This window comes from Myxocyprinus asiaticus, chromosome 13 (assembly GCF_019703515.2).
Source record: "Myxocyprinus asiaticus isolate MX2 ecotype Aquarium Trade chromosome 13, UBuf_Myxa_2, whole genome shotgun sequence".
NCBI classification, from domain to species: domain Eukaryota; kingdom Metazoa; phylum Chordata; class Actinopteri; order Cypriniformes; family Catostomidae; genus Myxocyprinus; species Myxocyprinus asiaticus.
This window is the reverse complement of record NC_059356.1, coordinates 17,882,197-17,900,279: the sequence shown is the minus strand read 5'-3', so window position 1 is coordinate 17,900,279 and position 18,083 is coordinate 17,882,197. Positions and strand designations below refer to the sequence as shown.

Here is an 18,083-nt window from a genome sequence, read left to right as displayed (position 1 = left end):
TATGACTTTCTCTCTTCTGCAGAACACAAACAAAGATTTTTTGAAGAATATTTCAGCTCTGTTGGCCCATTCAATGTAAGTGAACGGTTGCCAGAACTTTGAAGGTCCAAAATACACATAAAGGCAGCAAAAAAAGTAATCCATAAGACCCCAGTGGTTAAATCCATATCTTCAGAAGCGATATAATAAGTTTAGGTGAGAAACAGATCAATATTTAGGTCCTTTTTTATGATAAATCTCCACCATTGACCAGCCCTGACCAGTAGGTGGCTGAATGTGAAAGTGAAATTCACTGCCACACTGGAATGTTGAAGTGTAGATTTACAGTAAAAAAAAAAAAACAAAAAAAAAAACAATTACATAAATATTGATCTGTTTCTCACCCACACCTATTATATCGCTTCTGAAGATATGGATTTAACCACCGGAGTCTTGTGAATTACTTGTATGCTGCCTTTCTGTGCTTTTTGGAGCTTTAAAGTTCTGGTCACCATTCACTTGCATTGTGAGGACCAACAGAGCTGAAATATTCTTCTTAAAATCTTGTTTATGTTCTGCAGAAAAAAAGAGAGTCATACACATATTGGATGGCATGAAGGTGAGTAAATGATGAGAGAATTTTCTCTTTTGGGTGAACTGTTCCTTTAACAAAGCAGAAATAGGAAACCTGGCCTCATAGATACACCTTACTTTACCTATATTTTTACAAAATGTTTTTACATGGCTCGTTGTACGTATTACAGTAGTTTCCTAGTAAAATTAACACTAGAAACTTATTTTTCACCCTGTTCCTCACACAATGCTTATGACATCAAAACACTTTTACTATAGTGCATGACTTGTGAGGCAATACCATTTGCATTACAAAACCAACTACATTTATAAGCTTGTTTGAGTGCGATTACATTGCGCGGTAGCTCAACTGATGGAGCGTTGCACTTGTGATGCAACAGACCGGGATACGAGTCCCTAAGAGCATGCGAGTCGACACATGAGTGGAAAGAGTCATAGAAGCACCATAAAATTATTTAGCATTTTTCACTTCACATTTGCTTTTATGACACTAACGGTTAGGTTTAGGTTTAAGTTATAAGCAAGAGGGGTAGATTTTGGTGATTTAAAACTCAAAACAGCAATAAACTTAAAAGCCACATCTGTTTGTGAGAAAATTTTACTTGCTTTTAGTGCCACACAGTAGACATTTCACCTCAGAACTGCCATGAAATGTGTAAGGAACCACATAATATCATTATATCACTAATTTGCCACATTGGGAAATTCTAAATGGGAATTTTCCAATTCCTAGTTCCATCACTTGAAGAGACATTTTGTTCTTCAACATAAATTACACACAGTCATACCTCATACATTACTTTTAAAGCTGCAGTGTGTTTTAAAATACAAGTTGCTGATAAGTTGCTAAAAAAGGACTAGGATGGTTGTCCAAATCATCTAGCACATAAATTCAGGTCCTTGTGGTAGATGTAGTCCTGCTGCGGTTGTGGCTATTTAGGACAAAAACTCACATAATCGGTTCACGCCTGGTTAGGGCACGGTGTTAAGGAAACCATTAACAATATTAACACTATGCTTGGCTTGTGCAAATTGTACACAAAAAAAGAAGAAAAAAAAAGAAAGAAAAAGAGAATGAAAAAGCAGCCAATCAGCTGCTTGGTGGGGGTGGGGGGTGGGGGGGGGGGGGCGGTGGAGTAGATAGGGGTGTGTTGAACAGAACAGAGAAAGTTTAAATCAGAGAGCTTTACATTAGAGCACCAGTGGGATAACTACACAGCTGAGGCTCAAAGCCGAAAGGGTGACCTGGGATATTGTTGTTCAGGCTCCAGTGTTCAGTCAGGAGGATATAAAAAGGGCAGCACAGTGCTTACTCTGATTGAACCAACTGCTCTGTGTAACTATCTCTCAGGTCTGCCATTCCCCGGGGTGAATAACACACCAGCTCTGCACTGAGTACACACAACAAGCGCTGCATGGCCAGCGAGGTGTGCGGAGGGAGGGGCCGATACAGGACATCAGCTGTGGCAGCCAGGGATGTGTATTAAGACTGTGTTTATTGATTTATTGATTTATTAAGTTGTTTAATAGTAAGACATGGCACAGAAGCACAACAGACTGGATGTAGAGTGGAACTCAAAGTCCCCTTGTTGTTTGAATTTAAGGAGCAAACAGGAATGAATAATGACACCCTGTTATAGTCATTACTATGTTTGCTTGAACAAAGTCTTATCAAATGAGCCACACACACACACACACACACACACACACACACACACACACGCACACACACAGACCACACACTTTTTAACTGAAGTATTCTGTTTATGTCAACCTTATTAGAATAAGTAAACTTGCAAATTGACTTTAAAGTTCATTATATCCTGAATGTTTATAATCAATTAATGATAGAAAATAAGTTCTAAATGGGAAGCCAATGAGATATGCCTTATCTCGGTATTTATATCCTGAGGGTTTACTTTAAATGTCATAGCACAAATGTAATTAATGTTTTCCTAAAATAATCCAACTTGCTGTTGCATTTAATCACTGCTTGTTGTTCAAGTAACGCTCTATTCAGCTGAGACTTGGAAATGTATGGTTTACATTAGCAGAACGCAGAGTTAAATTGCCAAATTAATACAAATCCATTAGTATTAAAGGGTTGTGTTTAAGCATGAAAAGTTCATGCAATAGTGCTTTCCATAACATTTTAAATGTTTGATGACACCATCTTAGATGAGGCCAAATTAGCAACACAAATTTGGTTCTAGATGGCCAAGAAGTAGCTAGACATTGGCAGATTGACAATAAAATTATTTGTAAAAACACATCCAAACCACCCAAGTGTCTTTTGAAAAAACACATCATCTACCTGTGCCAATGGTATAGCGATAACACAGCATGCTTATGAAAACAACATGGCTTTTAAGTTAAAAGAAAAAATCTAGCTTCTAGATCAATGGAATAATCTCATAAACATCAGTAATCAGTCATTTCAATACAGTGATGTAAATGTAAAACCTGAAATGCATCCATCAGGTACTATAAGTTGCAAGCAACTTGCACTTTTCTCATGATTTTCAAAGGCAACTCTGTTAATATCCCATTTGTCTGTAATGACAGAAGACTTTGTTACAGCAGATGTTTGGAAACTCCCCGCCGCTCACTCAGACAGCATTGCTGCTACACTCATTATCATCTTGCTGCATCACTATACCAGTGCCTGCATTAAAAAAAAGAAAAGAAAAACTGTGGCGTTTTAAACCCATGAATGGAACATATGTGCAGCACTTTAGAATTTTCAAAAAGAGCCTTGAGTGTGATAATGACAGTTCTAGCAGGTGTGATCAACTCACATAAAATATGGGATCACTCTTGAGGAGAAAAAGTTGTTCGAGGAGGAAAGTAGTGATGGTTCACATAGTGATTAATGACACCACAGTGCCAAATATTAAAAGAATACTAGATTCAGAAAGCCTTATAAGAGAAGGATGCGTTAAGCTAAATCAATCTCATACTGATTAATTAAGGGAACGCTCCGTGTTCAGTACAAGTTAAGCTCAACCGACAGCATTTGTGGCATAATGTTGATTACCACAAAAATTAATTTAGCCTCATTCCTCCTTTTCTTTAAGAAAAGCAAAAATCGAGGTTACAGTGAGGCACTTACAATGGAAGTGAATGAAGACAATTTTTGGAGGGTTTAAAGGCAGAAATGTGAAGCTTATAATTTTATAAAAGCACTTACATTAATTATTCTGTTAAAACTATTTGAGCTATAACCTTGTTTAAATTGTCATTTTTACAGTCATTTTAGGATTTTAGGGTTTGTTGACATTACATCGTCATGGCAGCAAAGTTGTAAAATTGGCTATAACTTTACACAGAAAAGGTTAGTAAGCGATTTTATGACACTAAAATAATTTAAACATGCATATCCATTGTGTCTTGTGGCTATACTTTTGAAACACTGAGTATTTTAACAAACAAAATTTGCCCCATTCACTTCCATTGTTAGTGCCTCACTGTAACCCAGATTTTTGCTTTGTTAAAAGAAAAGGAGGGGCAAGTCAAAATAAATTTTTGTAGTAATCAATATTATGCCACAAATGCTGTTGATTGAGCTTAACTTGTATTAAACCCGGAATATTCCTTTAAGACTGGTAATCCCTTGAAAAACAACTAAACCAGTCAAATATTTCTGCAACTCCTTACATCAGTGCTATGATGGTAGCACGGTACATTGATGGAATCAGATACCATGGTTCTTTGACATAGAGTGGGGTTCAAAAGTCTGAGTCCTCCTTTGAAAATGCTTCTATTTGCATTTATATTATACACATACACTACCGGTCTAAAGTTTTGAAACACTTGCTCATTCTTCATTATAATTTTTTTTTTTTTTTTTTTTCATGTTTTAGAATAATAGTAAAGTCATCAAAACAATGGAATAACATAAATGGAACTATGGGAATTATGTTGTGACCAAACAATATCCCAAATAAATCAAAACTGTCTTCAAAGTAGTCACACTTTGCATAGAATTTTCAGAAATGTACTCTTGACATTTTCTCAACCAACTTCTTGAGGTATCACCCTGGGATGATTTTTAAACAGTATTGAAGGAGTTCCCATCTATATGCTGGGCACTTATTGGCTGCTTTTCTTTATCCCTTTATCTGGTCCAATTCATCAATTTCAAAATACTAATTAAATTTAATTTTGTAATGAAATAAATGAATATGGTGGCACAGTTATATTTTACAAAACTAATTTCAAACATTTAAGCATACACCTTCAGATCAAAAGATTTTTAAGATCATGAGAAACATTTCAGTCAAGTGTTTCAAAACTTTTGACCGGTGTGTGTGTGTGTATATATATATATATATATATATATATATATATATATATATATATATATATATATATATATATATATGTATATATATATATATACATATATATATTTCTATCACACGAGCAAGTGTGTGTCACAGCAGAGCAATCACAGCAGTGCTGATTTAGGGCCATATAGCATGATTGTGAGTGAATTAATTATCTGGTTAAGACTTTATTCAGAACAAAAGTTGAAATGCTCCATAAAGGTTTAAATGCTCCATATTCATCTATTAGGAATAGCCTATTCCTCCTTATGCAAAATGAAGAAACTGAACCATGCGGCATCTTTTTTTTTTTTTTTTTTTTTACTTCTTTAAACTGTGCTAAATTTGAGAATGTTAAGTGTTCTTGAACTCTGGAAAGGTACTATATAAATTTAACATTATTATTATTATTTAGCTAAATTGGTGTCCTATTGTAAAAATTCCTGATAGACTAATGGGACTTTCACCTGTTTGTAGGCTATATTGATTTTATTTGAATTTATTTTAATGTTTGAATTTGTATTTAATATTCACTGCAAAATATGTGCTTGACATTTCACATTTTGCTTGATACCTCCTGCCTTCAGAATAATGTTGTTATACATGCACAGACAATCGGAAATTCTGTTTCATGCAGATATTAATATCTGAAATACCAGGAGAAACCACAGTGAACAACATATTCCACAGACAATGTAGCCTACATATTCAGCCTCATCCGGTAAGGAAAAAAAAGAATACAATATTTTTTTTAATAATAATTGTATAATGATAATAATAATAATAATAATAATAATAATTATTATTATTATTATTATAATTATTATTAATATTAGGCTATTATTATGAAAAAGCATATATAAGGCATATTTTATTAATAGAAACTATAAATGCGAGAGTAACATTTAAAAATGGGTGTTTCATTTAGTTTTTATGCACTTCCTGTTTAATTCCCGCCCACATCCGGTTCTATCCTAATACAGACAGATACAGATAATTTTGTCATGAACAAATACAGATAAAAATACAGATAATGGCTTTGCTGCACACCCCTACTTTATATTAAGGTTCATTTTGTTAACATTAGTTAACTACATTATTAAACTTGAACAATACTTTTATAGCATTTGCTAATATTGGTTAATGTTAATTTAATATCAACATTTACTAATGCATTTTTAAATCAAAAGATGTACATGTTAACATTAATTAATGCACTATGAACTAGCATGAACCAACAATGAAAAATTGTATTTTGTAAACTAAAATGAACAAAGATTAAAAAATGCTGTACAAGTATACTATATATCAGTGGTGTAGTAGTGTCTGAAGAGGTGGGCTTACTGTGAATTTATAAAAGACCCAACCCCAAATTATGGTTACTCCAGGAATGCTTGTGCATCAGACGCTGAAAATGTCCCGCCCCTTACTGAAACTGAAAATATTATTGGTAAGCAAATATCCAGTCACATCTGAAATGAACGTTCTGATTGGTGGATCAGCTTACTGTCTGTCTTACCAGTGCCATCAGTTGCACTCCCGCAACTCCAAACATTTAGAAATAATCTCTGTACACTTAAAAAAAAAAAAAAAAAAAAAAAAATTATATATATATATATATATATTTGCTCATGATAGCTAATGCATTAACTAATGTTTATAAATAGTACCTTATATTGTAAAGTGTTAATCATTATTCTTTTTTTTTTTTTTTTTACTATAATTTGTAGTAGAGAAAGGCTGATCAGAGTATAAAGACACAGTGCTCCCTTTTGAATTGACAGCAGCTACAGCAATTTGACACGCCACATTAAAGAGCATAAAAATAACATTTATAGTTTGAATTTCATGAATAATTTGAAAGCTGAGGTTTTGTTTTATCAGAAACAACAGAAAATCCCAAACAGTCAAAAATGAAGTTTGTGACCAAATTTAATGTTTCCAAAAACGGCTCACTGCGACTTCCGACTCATTTTGATAGTGTGCGCCACATTTGTTTTTCAATAGTGACCTAGAAATAGTGCAGAATCGTAAAATAAAATATATATATATATATATATATATATATATATATATATATATATATATATATATATATATATATATATATATATATATATATATATATATATATATATATATATATATATATATATATATATTTTAGATCATAACATTTCTTTGTTTCAAATTTTAAAAAATCCTAATACTTTGTTTATTTCAGGTTTAATTCTATTTTGAATTCCAGAGTTTCAATGTGGACTCAGACTTTAGAAACCAACTGGTATTTCCATGGAACTCCAAGGAACTTCAAAAAAATACCATGGCATTGCTAAAAAAAAAACTTATTTTTGTAAGTAAGCTTTCTCCATTCTAAAAATTCTTAAAAAAAAAGAAATAAAAAAAAATGTATATAGTGCATTCAGTTACATTTCTTCTGGCTAATTTAAAACATGGTGTATTATTCATAATTTAAAAATGCATGAAAAAAGGAAGAAACTGAAATGGCTGAAACTTTCTCGTTGATTACTGTACTGATAATATCTGCATTTGATTGTAGTTGCTTATAAGCTTCAGATTTCACTAATGGCCTTGATTATCAGAGTCAATTGTACTGCACTCACTGCTGGTGTGCATGAGGGAAAGTAAAGATTAAAAAATAAAACCCTCAAGGTGATGGTGGGTAAGGACACTTAACTCATTGCATGCATCATCATAGAAGACATGATTCGTACAGCAACTCTTTCTGAGCAAAAATGAATACAATCCTCTTCTCTTCAACAAATATAAATATATTTATGTTCCGGATAATATGTACAATAACGTTTGCCATCATAAACACTATTGGTATTGGAGGTTGACAGAGTAGATCAGTACTCTTGCTATAGGTACACATACTTTTGCAAAGACAGCAATGATTGATTGACGTGTCGAGGCATGGTTTGAGGGAATGATGGGCTTTACTGCTGTGAGGAGGCTGGTGGTGTGGAGCAGTAGTCTTTTAGTCCCGGAAACCAGGTGAGTTACCATCCTCCTCCAATTCCCATTGAAAGTTTTGCCCTGTCATTTGGTAGAACATCATGTTAAAGGGCTTGTAGAATTTGTGCAGTCTGCGAATTACATCAGGGTCTATTTTGGGGTGAGTTCTGCCCTTGGACTTGCCAAGGCATCGTGGGGTACTGCTGTCCTCTGGTTTCTTCAAGCACGGGAATCCCTTGGTTTTATTAAAATAGAAATGTTTGTCTGTAACAATTCCCTTGAGTCCCAGGAAATCCTGTACTTTCGCCATCTCGCCTGCCGGATCAACAATAAGCCTCTCTCCGCTGACAAAGTGCATCTGCGAGAGGGGGAAATACTGCATCCAGCTCTCCAGGTGAAGAGCATAGATCCCTATTCGCAATGCACTCCATGACGCATCAATCAGTCCCAGTGTTCGGTTCTTGAAGGCCAGCACTTCGAAGGTGGGAATCTCTGGTCTCTTGGAGAGTGTCTGAGTATAGTCTGAAATGGCTCTGGTCACTGGATTGCGCACCACTATGATTAGCTTAATGTCTCTCGCCATTGAGTGGATTCTCTTTGGGGCGCTGTTTGTCACAAAATAGCTGGGCGTCTTCTCCATTGTGATCTGGCCCTCCAGAGTAGAAGGCATCAGTTCCCTAAAAACACCAGAAGTAAGAGAGGGAAATTAATGTGAGTCAGAACTAGTGTGCTTCCATGCACACCAATAAGTTGATAACTACCAACAATCAGCTTATTCAAAAAAATCAGACAATGCAAGAAAACTAATTTTACATGAGACTTGAAATCATGGGATTATTCTTTGCTTTAGATGTCAAAATTTCAACAGTCATGCACACAACAATTGCTTACATTGGATAATGGGCAAAAATGTACCTGTGTCAATTGGTTTATGCTTAAATCCTTCATGATCATACCCCAATAAAGGAAAGCTGTTTTAACCGTTTACATGACCACAAATGTTGTTGCATGTAAGAATGTGCATGTAAATGCTCTCAGTGTGTGATAACTCTAGATGGCCCTGAGAAATTTAGTAATGTTAAAAACATTTAAATCAAATCAGTTAACACATTAACTTTGGAAGCCCTAAAATATTAAAACAGAAACAAAAAATACAATCTAAACATACTGTAAAAAATAAAAAAAAATAATAATAATTAAAAAAAAAAAAACCCTCAAAACTCAAACTTACAGTCACGGCTAAATTAAAAGGACAAATGAAAAAAAAAGTTAATATCAGCATTTTGATACTCCAAACATTTAGAAAGAATCTCTGTACACTTAATATATATATATATATATATATATATATATATATATATATATATATATATATATATATATATATATATCCTAAGAAAGATAGGTGGGCATATGCCTGTGTATGCCCTAAGACTACACTACTGACTATATATTTTTAATTGTTTGCTCATGATGGCTAATGCATTAACTAATGTTTATAAATACTACCTTATATTGTAGTGTTACCCATTCATTTTTTCTTCTTTTTTTTTACTATAATTTGTAGTAGAGGAAGGCTGATCAGAGTATAAACAACACAGTGCTCCCTTTTGAATTGACAGCAGCTACAGCAATTTGACACGCCACATTAAAGAGCATAAAAACAACATTTATAGTTTGAATTTCATGAATAATTTGAAAGCTGAGGTTTTGTTTTATCAAAAACAACAGAAAATCCCAAACAGTCAACAATGAAGTTTGTGACCAAAAAAAAAAAAAATGATATAGTATAAAAACCCTAGTTTGTTAATATTGTGCATCATCGTTGTTATTAAAAGGAATGCCCAAGGACAGGGTATTGTGCAAAACTGATATAACTATTAAGCGGTAAATTATTTGAAATTACACATGAAAATAACTTTTATTATCACTGGACATAATGTTGCAAGAAGGACCGTACTGCTAATTACACCCATAGAGTAACATGTAAGAGATAAAAGACCAAAGATGAAATGCATGTGTACAAGCATGCTCATTGTTTAATTGACTCCATCTGTGTTACTCCTGGCACTTTTTTGGAACTTTAATAATGAGTTCACTGCATATCATTAATACTGCTGAGCCTGGAGTACTGTTTTGTCATACATTTACTCAGTGAGCTTCACACACTGCGTTCCTTCACAGAAACGTCTAAGTCCTCTTTAGCAGGGACATCCCCTGACCCTCTTCCTCATCTTGATCTGATATTATGTTAAAGCAACCCTCACGCGAGAGGAAACATATTAATTAAGTCTTTTATTTTTTTTATTTATTTTTTTTTTTTACATGAGACATGTTCATGCTTTGAGTGATAAAAGGCAGCTATTTGTCACTGTATGAAGTATTGTGTTCAACTTTGTATCATAAAGATCAAACTGGGAATGAATCAGTCTGGTAGAAAAGTCATTCAAAGAAAAAGAAAAAAAGTAATTTAAAGATTATTTTTTATTTAATTTTTTTATCTCTGTTTTGGGTTTATATTTCAATGTAATTCATGCCTCAGGAGTGCAAAACAAATGAATATTTAGCAAGCTCTCAGCTTTATGATCTGTTCATACTGATCTATTCAGTATGATCCCTCATTAAATCTCACTACAAAAATTTTACCCTAAATTTATGACTACATAATTCATATGCCTTCAGTTCTATGTACTGTAACTAAGACAATTTGAGACAAATCAATACATTCAGAAAACTAAAGAAACATATCACAGATGTCAAATTCAATGTAACGCTCACTAAAATCTGCTGATTTTATCTAATAGCAAATTTATTCTGTACATATTGCATTTCACAGAAATAGTCTTTGCAAAGTATTTATAGTTTTATAACGTATTTTGAGACTGCTACACTGTAAAAACAGAAAATGTGCAGTTGCTACCTTATTGAGCTATTTGTACATGAGTTGATCCTAAAAACGACTTTCAGTGGTCTAATTTAATTTAGTCAGGTTGACTCCATCATATGAAATTAGTTTTTTTACTTGCATAAAACCACAGTGTAGTGTTTTTTTTTTTTTTTTTTGTACAGAAGGACTATGTAACAAGTCACTGGATCTGTCGGAAGGAGGAAGCGTATTCTTTACTCAGTGAAGCCGTTTATTTACAATAAACAACATGGCTTTTCAGCACACACACTTAAACGCACACTCAGGCGTTTGAAGCGTAGTTCTCTCTCCCCTCTTGCGGTCTGGACTTCCCCATTTATCCCTCTCAGCTCTCACTGCAAACACAAACAGCTGTTAGAGATAATTTCCCACAGGTGTCAATCCTTACCATTCTTACTCTTTCGGCCTCGCTCTCTACAAACGTCGCTCGGTCATGCCCCCATCACCATAAACTAAAAGGGATTTTTTTTAAACCCTTAAAAATAAAGTCTAAATATATGCGATCTATGCTAGCGGCTTTGGAAAAATGAAAAGTGACATGCTAAATATATGAAAGAAAAAAATATCATGGTTTTAAATATAAACAGTTATAGATAGCATAATTATTTAATTGCCTTGGTCTCAACCCCTCAAAGCCAAATATAAATTTTTGTTTAAGAATTTCAACTAAATTCAAGAATTGAAAGCTTTGCTCTGGGGCACAATGGTTAAAGAGCAGGTCTTTATCTTCAGCTGAAACCTGTCAAATTGTCCTGCACTCTTTTATTAGGTAATTTTTTGACATGCTTGCTTAATCTTTGAGTTTGACCTTTTCCAGCTTTGGTAGTAGCGAGTACACACACACACACACACACACACACACAGTAAATAAATAAATAAACTCGAGCCTTTGTTAAACTGGCAAGAAACAAAAATCACACCTTGAACACAATTGGCTTGTCAACCATTTAAAAAGACTTATTTTTAAACTACAAAAAACATTAAATAATAATTTGAGAACAAATTGCATGAGTATTAAGATCCTTTGTCCTTTTCTCCACATCCAACAATAGAAGATAAATATTGAAATTAAGTCTAGATAAATAAAAAATGTGTGTTTCTAACCAATGTGATCACATTGGGAAGTTGGCATGTTGTTTCCGAGAGTTCCAGTACCCTAGGATCAGCCACATTATGCCGACTCACTGACAAGCGGCATCTCCTATCAGACATTTTTGCATCGGATCCAGTGTGTTTACCTTTCCTTGTGCAAGACCAGACGTATGTTGCATCAGCAGCATGGGCAACCCAGGTTCGGATCCCGCACTGAAACCAGGAAGTCGTGTTAACAATCAGTGATTCAGAGCGTGATTCAGATGTTGCATTTTTCCCTTCTAACATTAGATTTTTACTCCACTGATGGTTACATTCCTCTTCACTGTATCACAGTCTGTACAGCTGAAAACAACTTGCTTCACAACTTGCTTTTGGCGCCCCTCCGTAGAAATTACACTGGAAAATTAAGCTCACACGTACTCATACGCCCAACAACATTTACCGTTTTGGCCACTGGGGGCAGTGTTTCATTTCTGTAAGCACAGGCTGATTTTACCTACAGAAATTTCAAAGTACTGTTTTCACTTTCACTTGAAAAGGAAATATACAGTAACTGAAGAAAGCTCTCCATTAGCATTCCAAGCCCTTATCTAGTGACTATCCTGAGCTTTATATCAAAGGCAGCAGACAGGGGGAAAAATATTCAAGTCCATTTCAAGCTTTTAAAATCCTCAAAAACAGTCACTGGCAAAACATCTAATATAATAACAATTTTATTTAGTCACAATACACAGCAACTTATGACTGGCCTGCAATGGAGAAAGATATGTTTTGCACCAATAAAGGTGTATTTACAGGTGTAAATTATCTCATTTCCACTAAAATTGCCACCTACTATTCCTGACTATATCAAACTTGGCATTATAATAAACAATGTGGTAGAGTTCAGGTTGTTCATTCTAACTTTAATAGCACCATACTATCTACAAATTTAACAAGCAGGCCAAAGCCTTAACACTGAAGATGCACACTCTTTCTGAAGGGTTCAGATCAGCAACCTTCCAGCTGATGGCTAGGATTTACTGCTATGATATTACTGCTCTAAAGAAATGCTGCTGAAAAATGTAATTAACCTTTGACAAGAAGGTTCCACAATGTAGAGAATTATCTAGTAGAGAAGATAATATTCTTGTTCTGTGCAGCATCAGTCCATCTGTAATTCATCACCACCATTATTACCGTCATGGTTACTTGCGTAACCTCCGTTCCCTGATGGAAGGTACGAGACGTTGTGTCGATGTAGTGACACTAGGGGTCACTCTTGGGAGCCCAAGACACCTCTGGTCTTTGATAAAAGGCCAATGAAAATTGGCGAGTGGTATTTGCATGCCACTCCCCCAGACATACGGGTATAAAAGGAGCTGGTCTGCAACCACTAATTCAGGTTTTATGCTGAGGAGCCGAGACAAGGTCCGGCCATTTCAGCGGGTAGTTCAACGTTGTGGCAGGAGGGACACAACGTCTCTTTCCCTCCATCAGGGAACTGAGGTTACGCAAGTAACCATGACATTCCCTATCTGTCACTCACTCGACGTTGTGTCGATGTAGTGACACTAGAGGTCCCTATACAAAACACCACAACTGGCTGAACTGTGTTACTAGAACAGGCGGTGGGTGACGGGCAGACAATCGTGTGCCTTGTAGCCAGCGCACCAGGCCGACACATAACCTCCCCCAACATAGTTATGAGTGTCGAATGGCCCTTTGGGGACAAGTCGACTGCCCAAAAGATAGAGACAGGCTAGCCCAGTCGTGGCCTCTTATCCTCTTTTTTTTTCTCCCCCAAAAAAAGAGTGAAATTTGTTAACCGACTGGGGCCACCAGGTCTACATTGGGTGGGGGAGGGGGGGGGTGTCACTCCCAAGGGGAAGACACCGGGGAGACCACACTCCGCCCAGGGGGGGTAGGGTATTTTGAGTGGAAATACATCTCATGGTCTTGCCGAGTTTTGTTGGAAGTATGTTATGTGGAGAAGTCCCATGGTAGGTCCTACCCTACGGGGGAGGAGTTTCTACAAATATGGTGACTGGGGCCTCTGCCCAAGGAAGACGCAGTTTACCAACAGGGAAACGAATTAGCGGAAGATATACATCGCATCGGGTTACCTATGGGGAACCAACACATGTGGAGCACCTACCCCAGTACAGGGCTTAATTAGCACATGTACTGAGCCGGCAGTGAGTTTCTCTACAAACTCGTCTGCCACAGGGCTCGGAGGAAATCATCCAGGGAACACAGTTTGTGAACACTACTGGGATTAAACAGCAGACGTCTTCAGCTCAGGGGAGGTGAAAGGCGCTATACGCAAGCGATACACCCAGCCAGCTATCCCGGACTTACCTGCTTGTGCCTGCCACTACACGGGATGAAACCAGTTCCACCCGGAGATTGTAGAACCTCGCAAAGGTGTTGGGTATTGCCCAGCCCGCTGCTCTGCAAATGTCTGTTAGAGAGGCACCACTGGTCAAGGCCCAGGAGGCCACCACACTCCTGGTAGAATGGGCTTGTAGCTCTGCCGGGGGTGGCACGTCCTGAGCATGATATGCCATTGCTATGGTGTCAATGACCCAGTGGGTGATCCTCTGCTTGGAGACAGCGCTTCCTTTCCGCTGTCCACCAAAGCAGACAAAGAGCTGCTCAGAGACTCTAAAGCTCTGCGTGCGATCCAAATAGATGAGTAAAGCGCGCACCGGACACAGCAACACCATGGCTGGGTCTGCCTCCTCCTGGGGCAGTGCTTGCAGGTTCACCACCTGATCCCTAAATGGGGTTGTGGGAACCTTGGGCACATAGCCCGGTAAGGGTCTCAGGATCACGTGAGAGTAGCCTGGACTGAACTCCAGGCACATTTCGCTGACAGAGAACGCTTGCAGGTCTCCTACCCTCTTGATGGAAGTGAGCGCAGTCAGGAGGGCAGTCTTTAAAGAGAGTGCCTTAAGCTTGGCTGACTGCAGGTGCTCAAAGGTGGCTCTCCGTAGACACTGAAGAACTACAGAGAGGTCCCATGAGGGAATGAGGCGCAGTGAAGGGATTCAACCTCCTGGCACCTCTCAGGAACCTGATGATCAGGTTGTGCTTCCCTAAGGACTAACCGTCCACTGTGTCGTGGTGTGCCGCTATAGCAGCTACATACACCTTCAAGGTGGAGGGGGACAGCCACCCTTCCAACCTCTCCTGCAGGAAGGAAAGCACCGATCCGACTGCGCATCTCTGGGGGTCTTCGCGTTGGGAAGAACACCACTTAGCAAACAGAAGCCACTTCAAGGCATACAGGTGCCTTGTAGAGGGGGCCTAGCCTGAGTGATCGTGTCTACCACCACGGGTGGTAGACCACTTAAGTCTTCTGCGTCCCGTCCAGGGTCCAGACATGGAGATTCCAGAGGTCTGGTCGCGGGTGCCAGATGGTGCCCCGTCCCTGATAAATTAGGTCCTTCCTCAGGGGAATTCACCAGGGGGAGCTGTCTCGAGGAGTGTGAGGTCTGAGAACCATGTCTGGGTGGGCCAGTAGGGTGCTACCAGGAAAACCTGCTCCTCGTCCTTCTTGATCTTGCACTGGGTCTCTGCAAGTAGGCTCACTGGGGGAAATGCATATTTGCGTAGTCCAGGGGACCAGCTGTGTGCCAGCGCATCTATACCGAGAGGTGCCTCGGTCAGGGCATACCAGAGCAGGCAGTGGGAGGATTCTCGGGAAGCGAACAGGTCTACCTGTGCCTGCCCGAATCGACTTCAAATCAGCTGGTCAACCTGAGGGCGGAGCCTCCACTCTCCCCTGAGGGTAACCTGTCATGACAGCGCGTCCGCTGCAGTGTTGAGGTCGCCCGGGATGTGAGTGGCTCGCAGCGACTTGAGGTGCTGCTGACTCCAGAGGAGGAGACGGCAGGTGAGTTGTGACATACAACGGGAGTGTAAACTGCCTTGACGGTTGATGTATGCCACCATTGCCATGTTGTCTGTCCGAACTAACAAATGCTTGCCCTGGATCAACGGCCAAAACCTCCATAGGGCAAGCAGAATTGCCAACAACTCAAGGCAGTTGATGTGCCAATGTAGCCGCAGGCCCGTCCAGGAGCCGGTGGCTGCGTTCCCATTGCATACAGCGCCCCAGCCCATTTTGGAGACGTCTGTCATAACCACGACGTGCCTGGAGACCTGCTCTAGGGGAACGCCTGCCCGTAGAAATGTGAGGTCGGTCCAAGGGCTGAAGAGGCGGCGACAGACCGGCGTGATGGCCACGCAGTGTGTCCCGTGGTGCCATGCCCATTTCAGGACTCGAGTCTGGAGCCAGTGCTGAAGCGGTCTAATATGCATCAACCCGGTCAGAGTGGCCACCGCTGAGGATGCCATATGCCCCAGGAGACTCTGAAACAGTTTCAGTGGAACCACTGTCTTCTGTCTGAACGCCTTCAAACAGGTCAGCAGTGGAGGGTTCCACTCTAGCCCTACGCTCGCGGCTGCCCGGGAAAGCATGTCCGTCATCTCCGCATCAACCTGTGACTGAGCGACCGTACCCGAGGGGGGGAGCCAAGCTGAGGCTTCCGCGTCTGACTGGACGAGCCCGCTCTCCGATGCTGCGCTCGAGAGCTCATCACCTTCGCGGGCTCCAAAACAAGAGGTCGAACTCGCCGTGAGACGAGCCGGCGGACTCATCTGGGGAATGGGAGGTCCGTGGGGGGATACCCGGCAGAGGTGGTCCCATTGGGGTCCCCAAATCACCTCCAGTGCTAGCCGTGCTGGCCTCATACCCGTAGGTAGAAGGACCGGGGCGGGGAGCTGCTGGGGTGGCTTTCTTTCTTACGAAGGCAAATAGAGTATATATATATATATATATATATATACACATACATATACAGGTGCATCTCAATAAATTAGAATGTCGTGGAAGACTGAAGTAGTTTAAGTCTTTGGTTCTTTTAATTGTGATGATTTTGGCTCACATTTAACAAAAACCCACCAATTCACTATCTCAAAAAATTAGAATATGGTGACATGCCAATCAGCTAATCAACTCAAAACACCTGCAAAGGTTTCCTGAGCCTTCAAAATGGTCTCTCAGTTTGGTTCACTAGGCTACACAATCATGGGGAAGACTGCTGATCTGACAGTTGTCCAGAAGACAATCACTGACACCCTTCACAAGGAGGGTAAGCCACAAACATTCATTGCCAAAGAAGCTGGCTGTTCACAGAGTGCTGTATCCAAGCATGTTAACAGAAAGTTGAGTGGAAGGAAAAAGTGTGGAAGAAAAAGATGCACAACCAACCGAGAGAACCGCAGCCTTATGATTGTCAAGCAAAATTGATTCAAGAATTTGGGTGAACTTCACAAGGAATGGACTGAGGCTGGGGTCAAGCCACCACACACAGACATGTCAAGGAATTTGGCTACAGTTGTCGTATTCCTCTTGTTAAGCCACTCCTGAACCACAGACAACATCAGAGGCATCTTACCTGGGCTAAGGAGAAGAAGAACTGGACTGTTGCCCAGTGTTCCAAAGTCCTCTTTTCAGATGAGAGCAAGTTTTGTATTTCATTTGGAAACCAAGGTCCTAGAGTCTGGAGGAAGGGTGGAGAAGCTGATAGCCCAAGTTGCTTGAAGTCCAGTGTTAAGTTTCCACAGTCTGTGATGATTTGGGGTGCAATGTCATTTGCTGGTGTTGGTCCATTGTGTTTTTTGAAAACCAAAGTCACTGCACCTGTTTACCAAGAAATTCTGGAGCACTTCATGCTTCCTTCTGCTGACCAGCTTTTTAAAGATGCTGATTTCATTTTCCAGCAGGATTTGGCACCTGCCCACACTGCCAAAAGCACCAAAAGTTGGTTAAATGACCATGGTGTTGGTGTGCTTGACTGGCCAGCAAACTCACCAGACCTGAACCCCATAGAGAATCTATGGGGTATTGTCAAGAGGAAAATGAGAAACAAGAGACCAAAAAATGCAGATGAGCTGAAGGCCACTGTCAAAGAAACCTGGGCTTCCATACCACATCAGCAGTGCCACAAACTGATCACCTCCATGCCACGCCGAATTGAGGCAGTAATTAAAGCAAAAGGAGCCCCTACCAAGTATTGAGCACATACACAGTAAATGAACATACTTTCCAGAAGGCCAACAATTCACTAAAAATGTTTTTTTTATTGGTCTTATGATGTATTCTAATTTTTTGAGATAATGAATTGGTGGGT

The 18,083-nt window shown here is 39.1% G+C and overlaps 1 protein-coding gene across 1 annotated transcript in view; it reads right to left on the bottom strand.

The window, feature by feature from the left end:
- Nucleotides 1-7,716: 7,716 nt before the first annotated feature.
- The window catches only part of LOC127450079 (heparan sulfate glucosamine 3-O-sulfotransferase 4-like), a 204,076-nt gene continuing 193,709 nt past the window's right edge, over nucleotides 7,717-18,083 (bottom strand). The window contains exon 2 of the mRNA XM_051713815.1: nucleotides 7,717-8,557. Within this exon, the coding sequence (XP_051569775.1) occupies nucleotides 7,903-8,557 (655 nt within the window). The 3' untranslated portion in view covers nucleotides 7,717-7,902. The remainder of the gene's footprint in view (nucleotides 8,558-18,083) is intronic.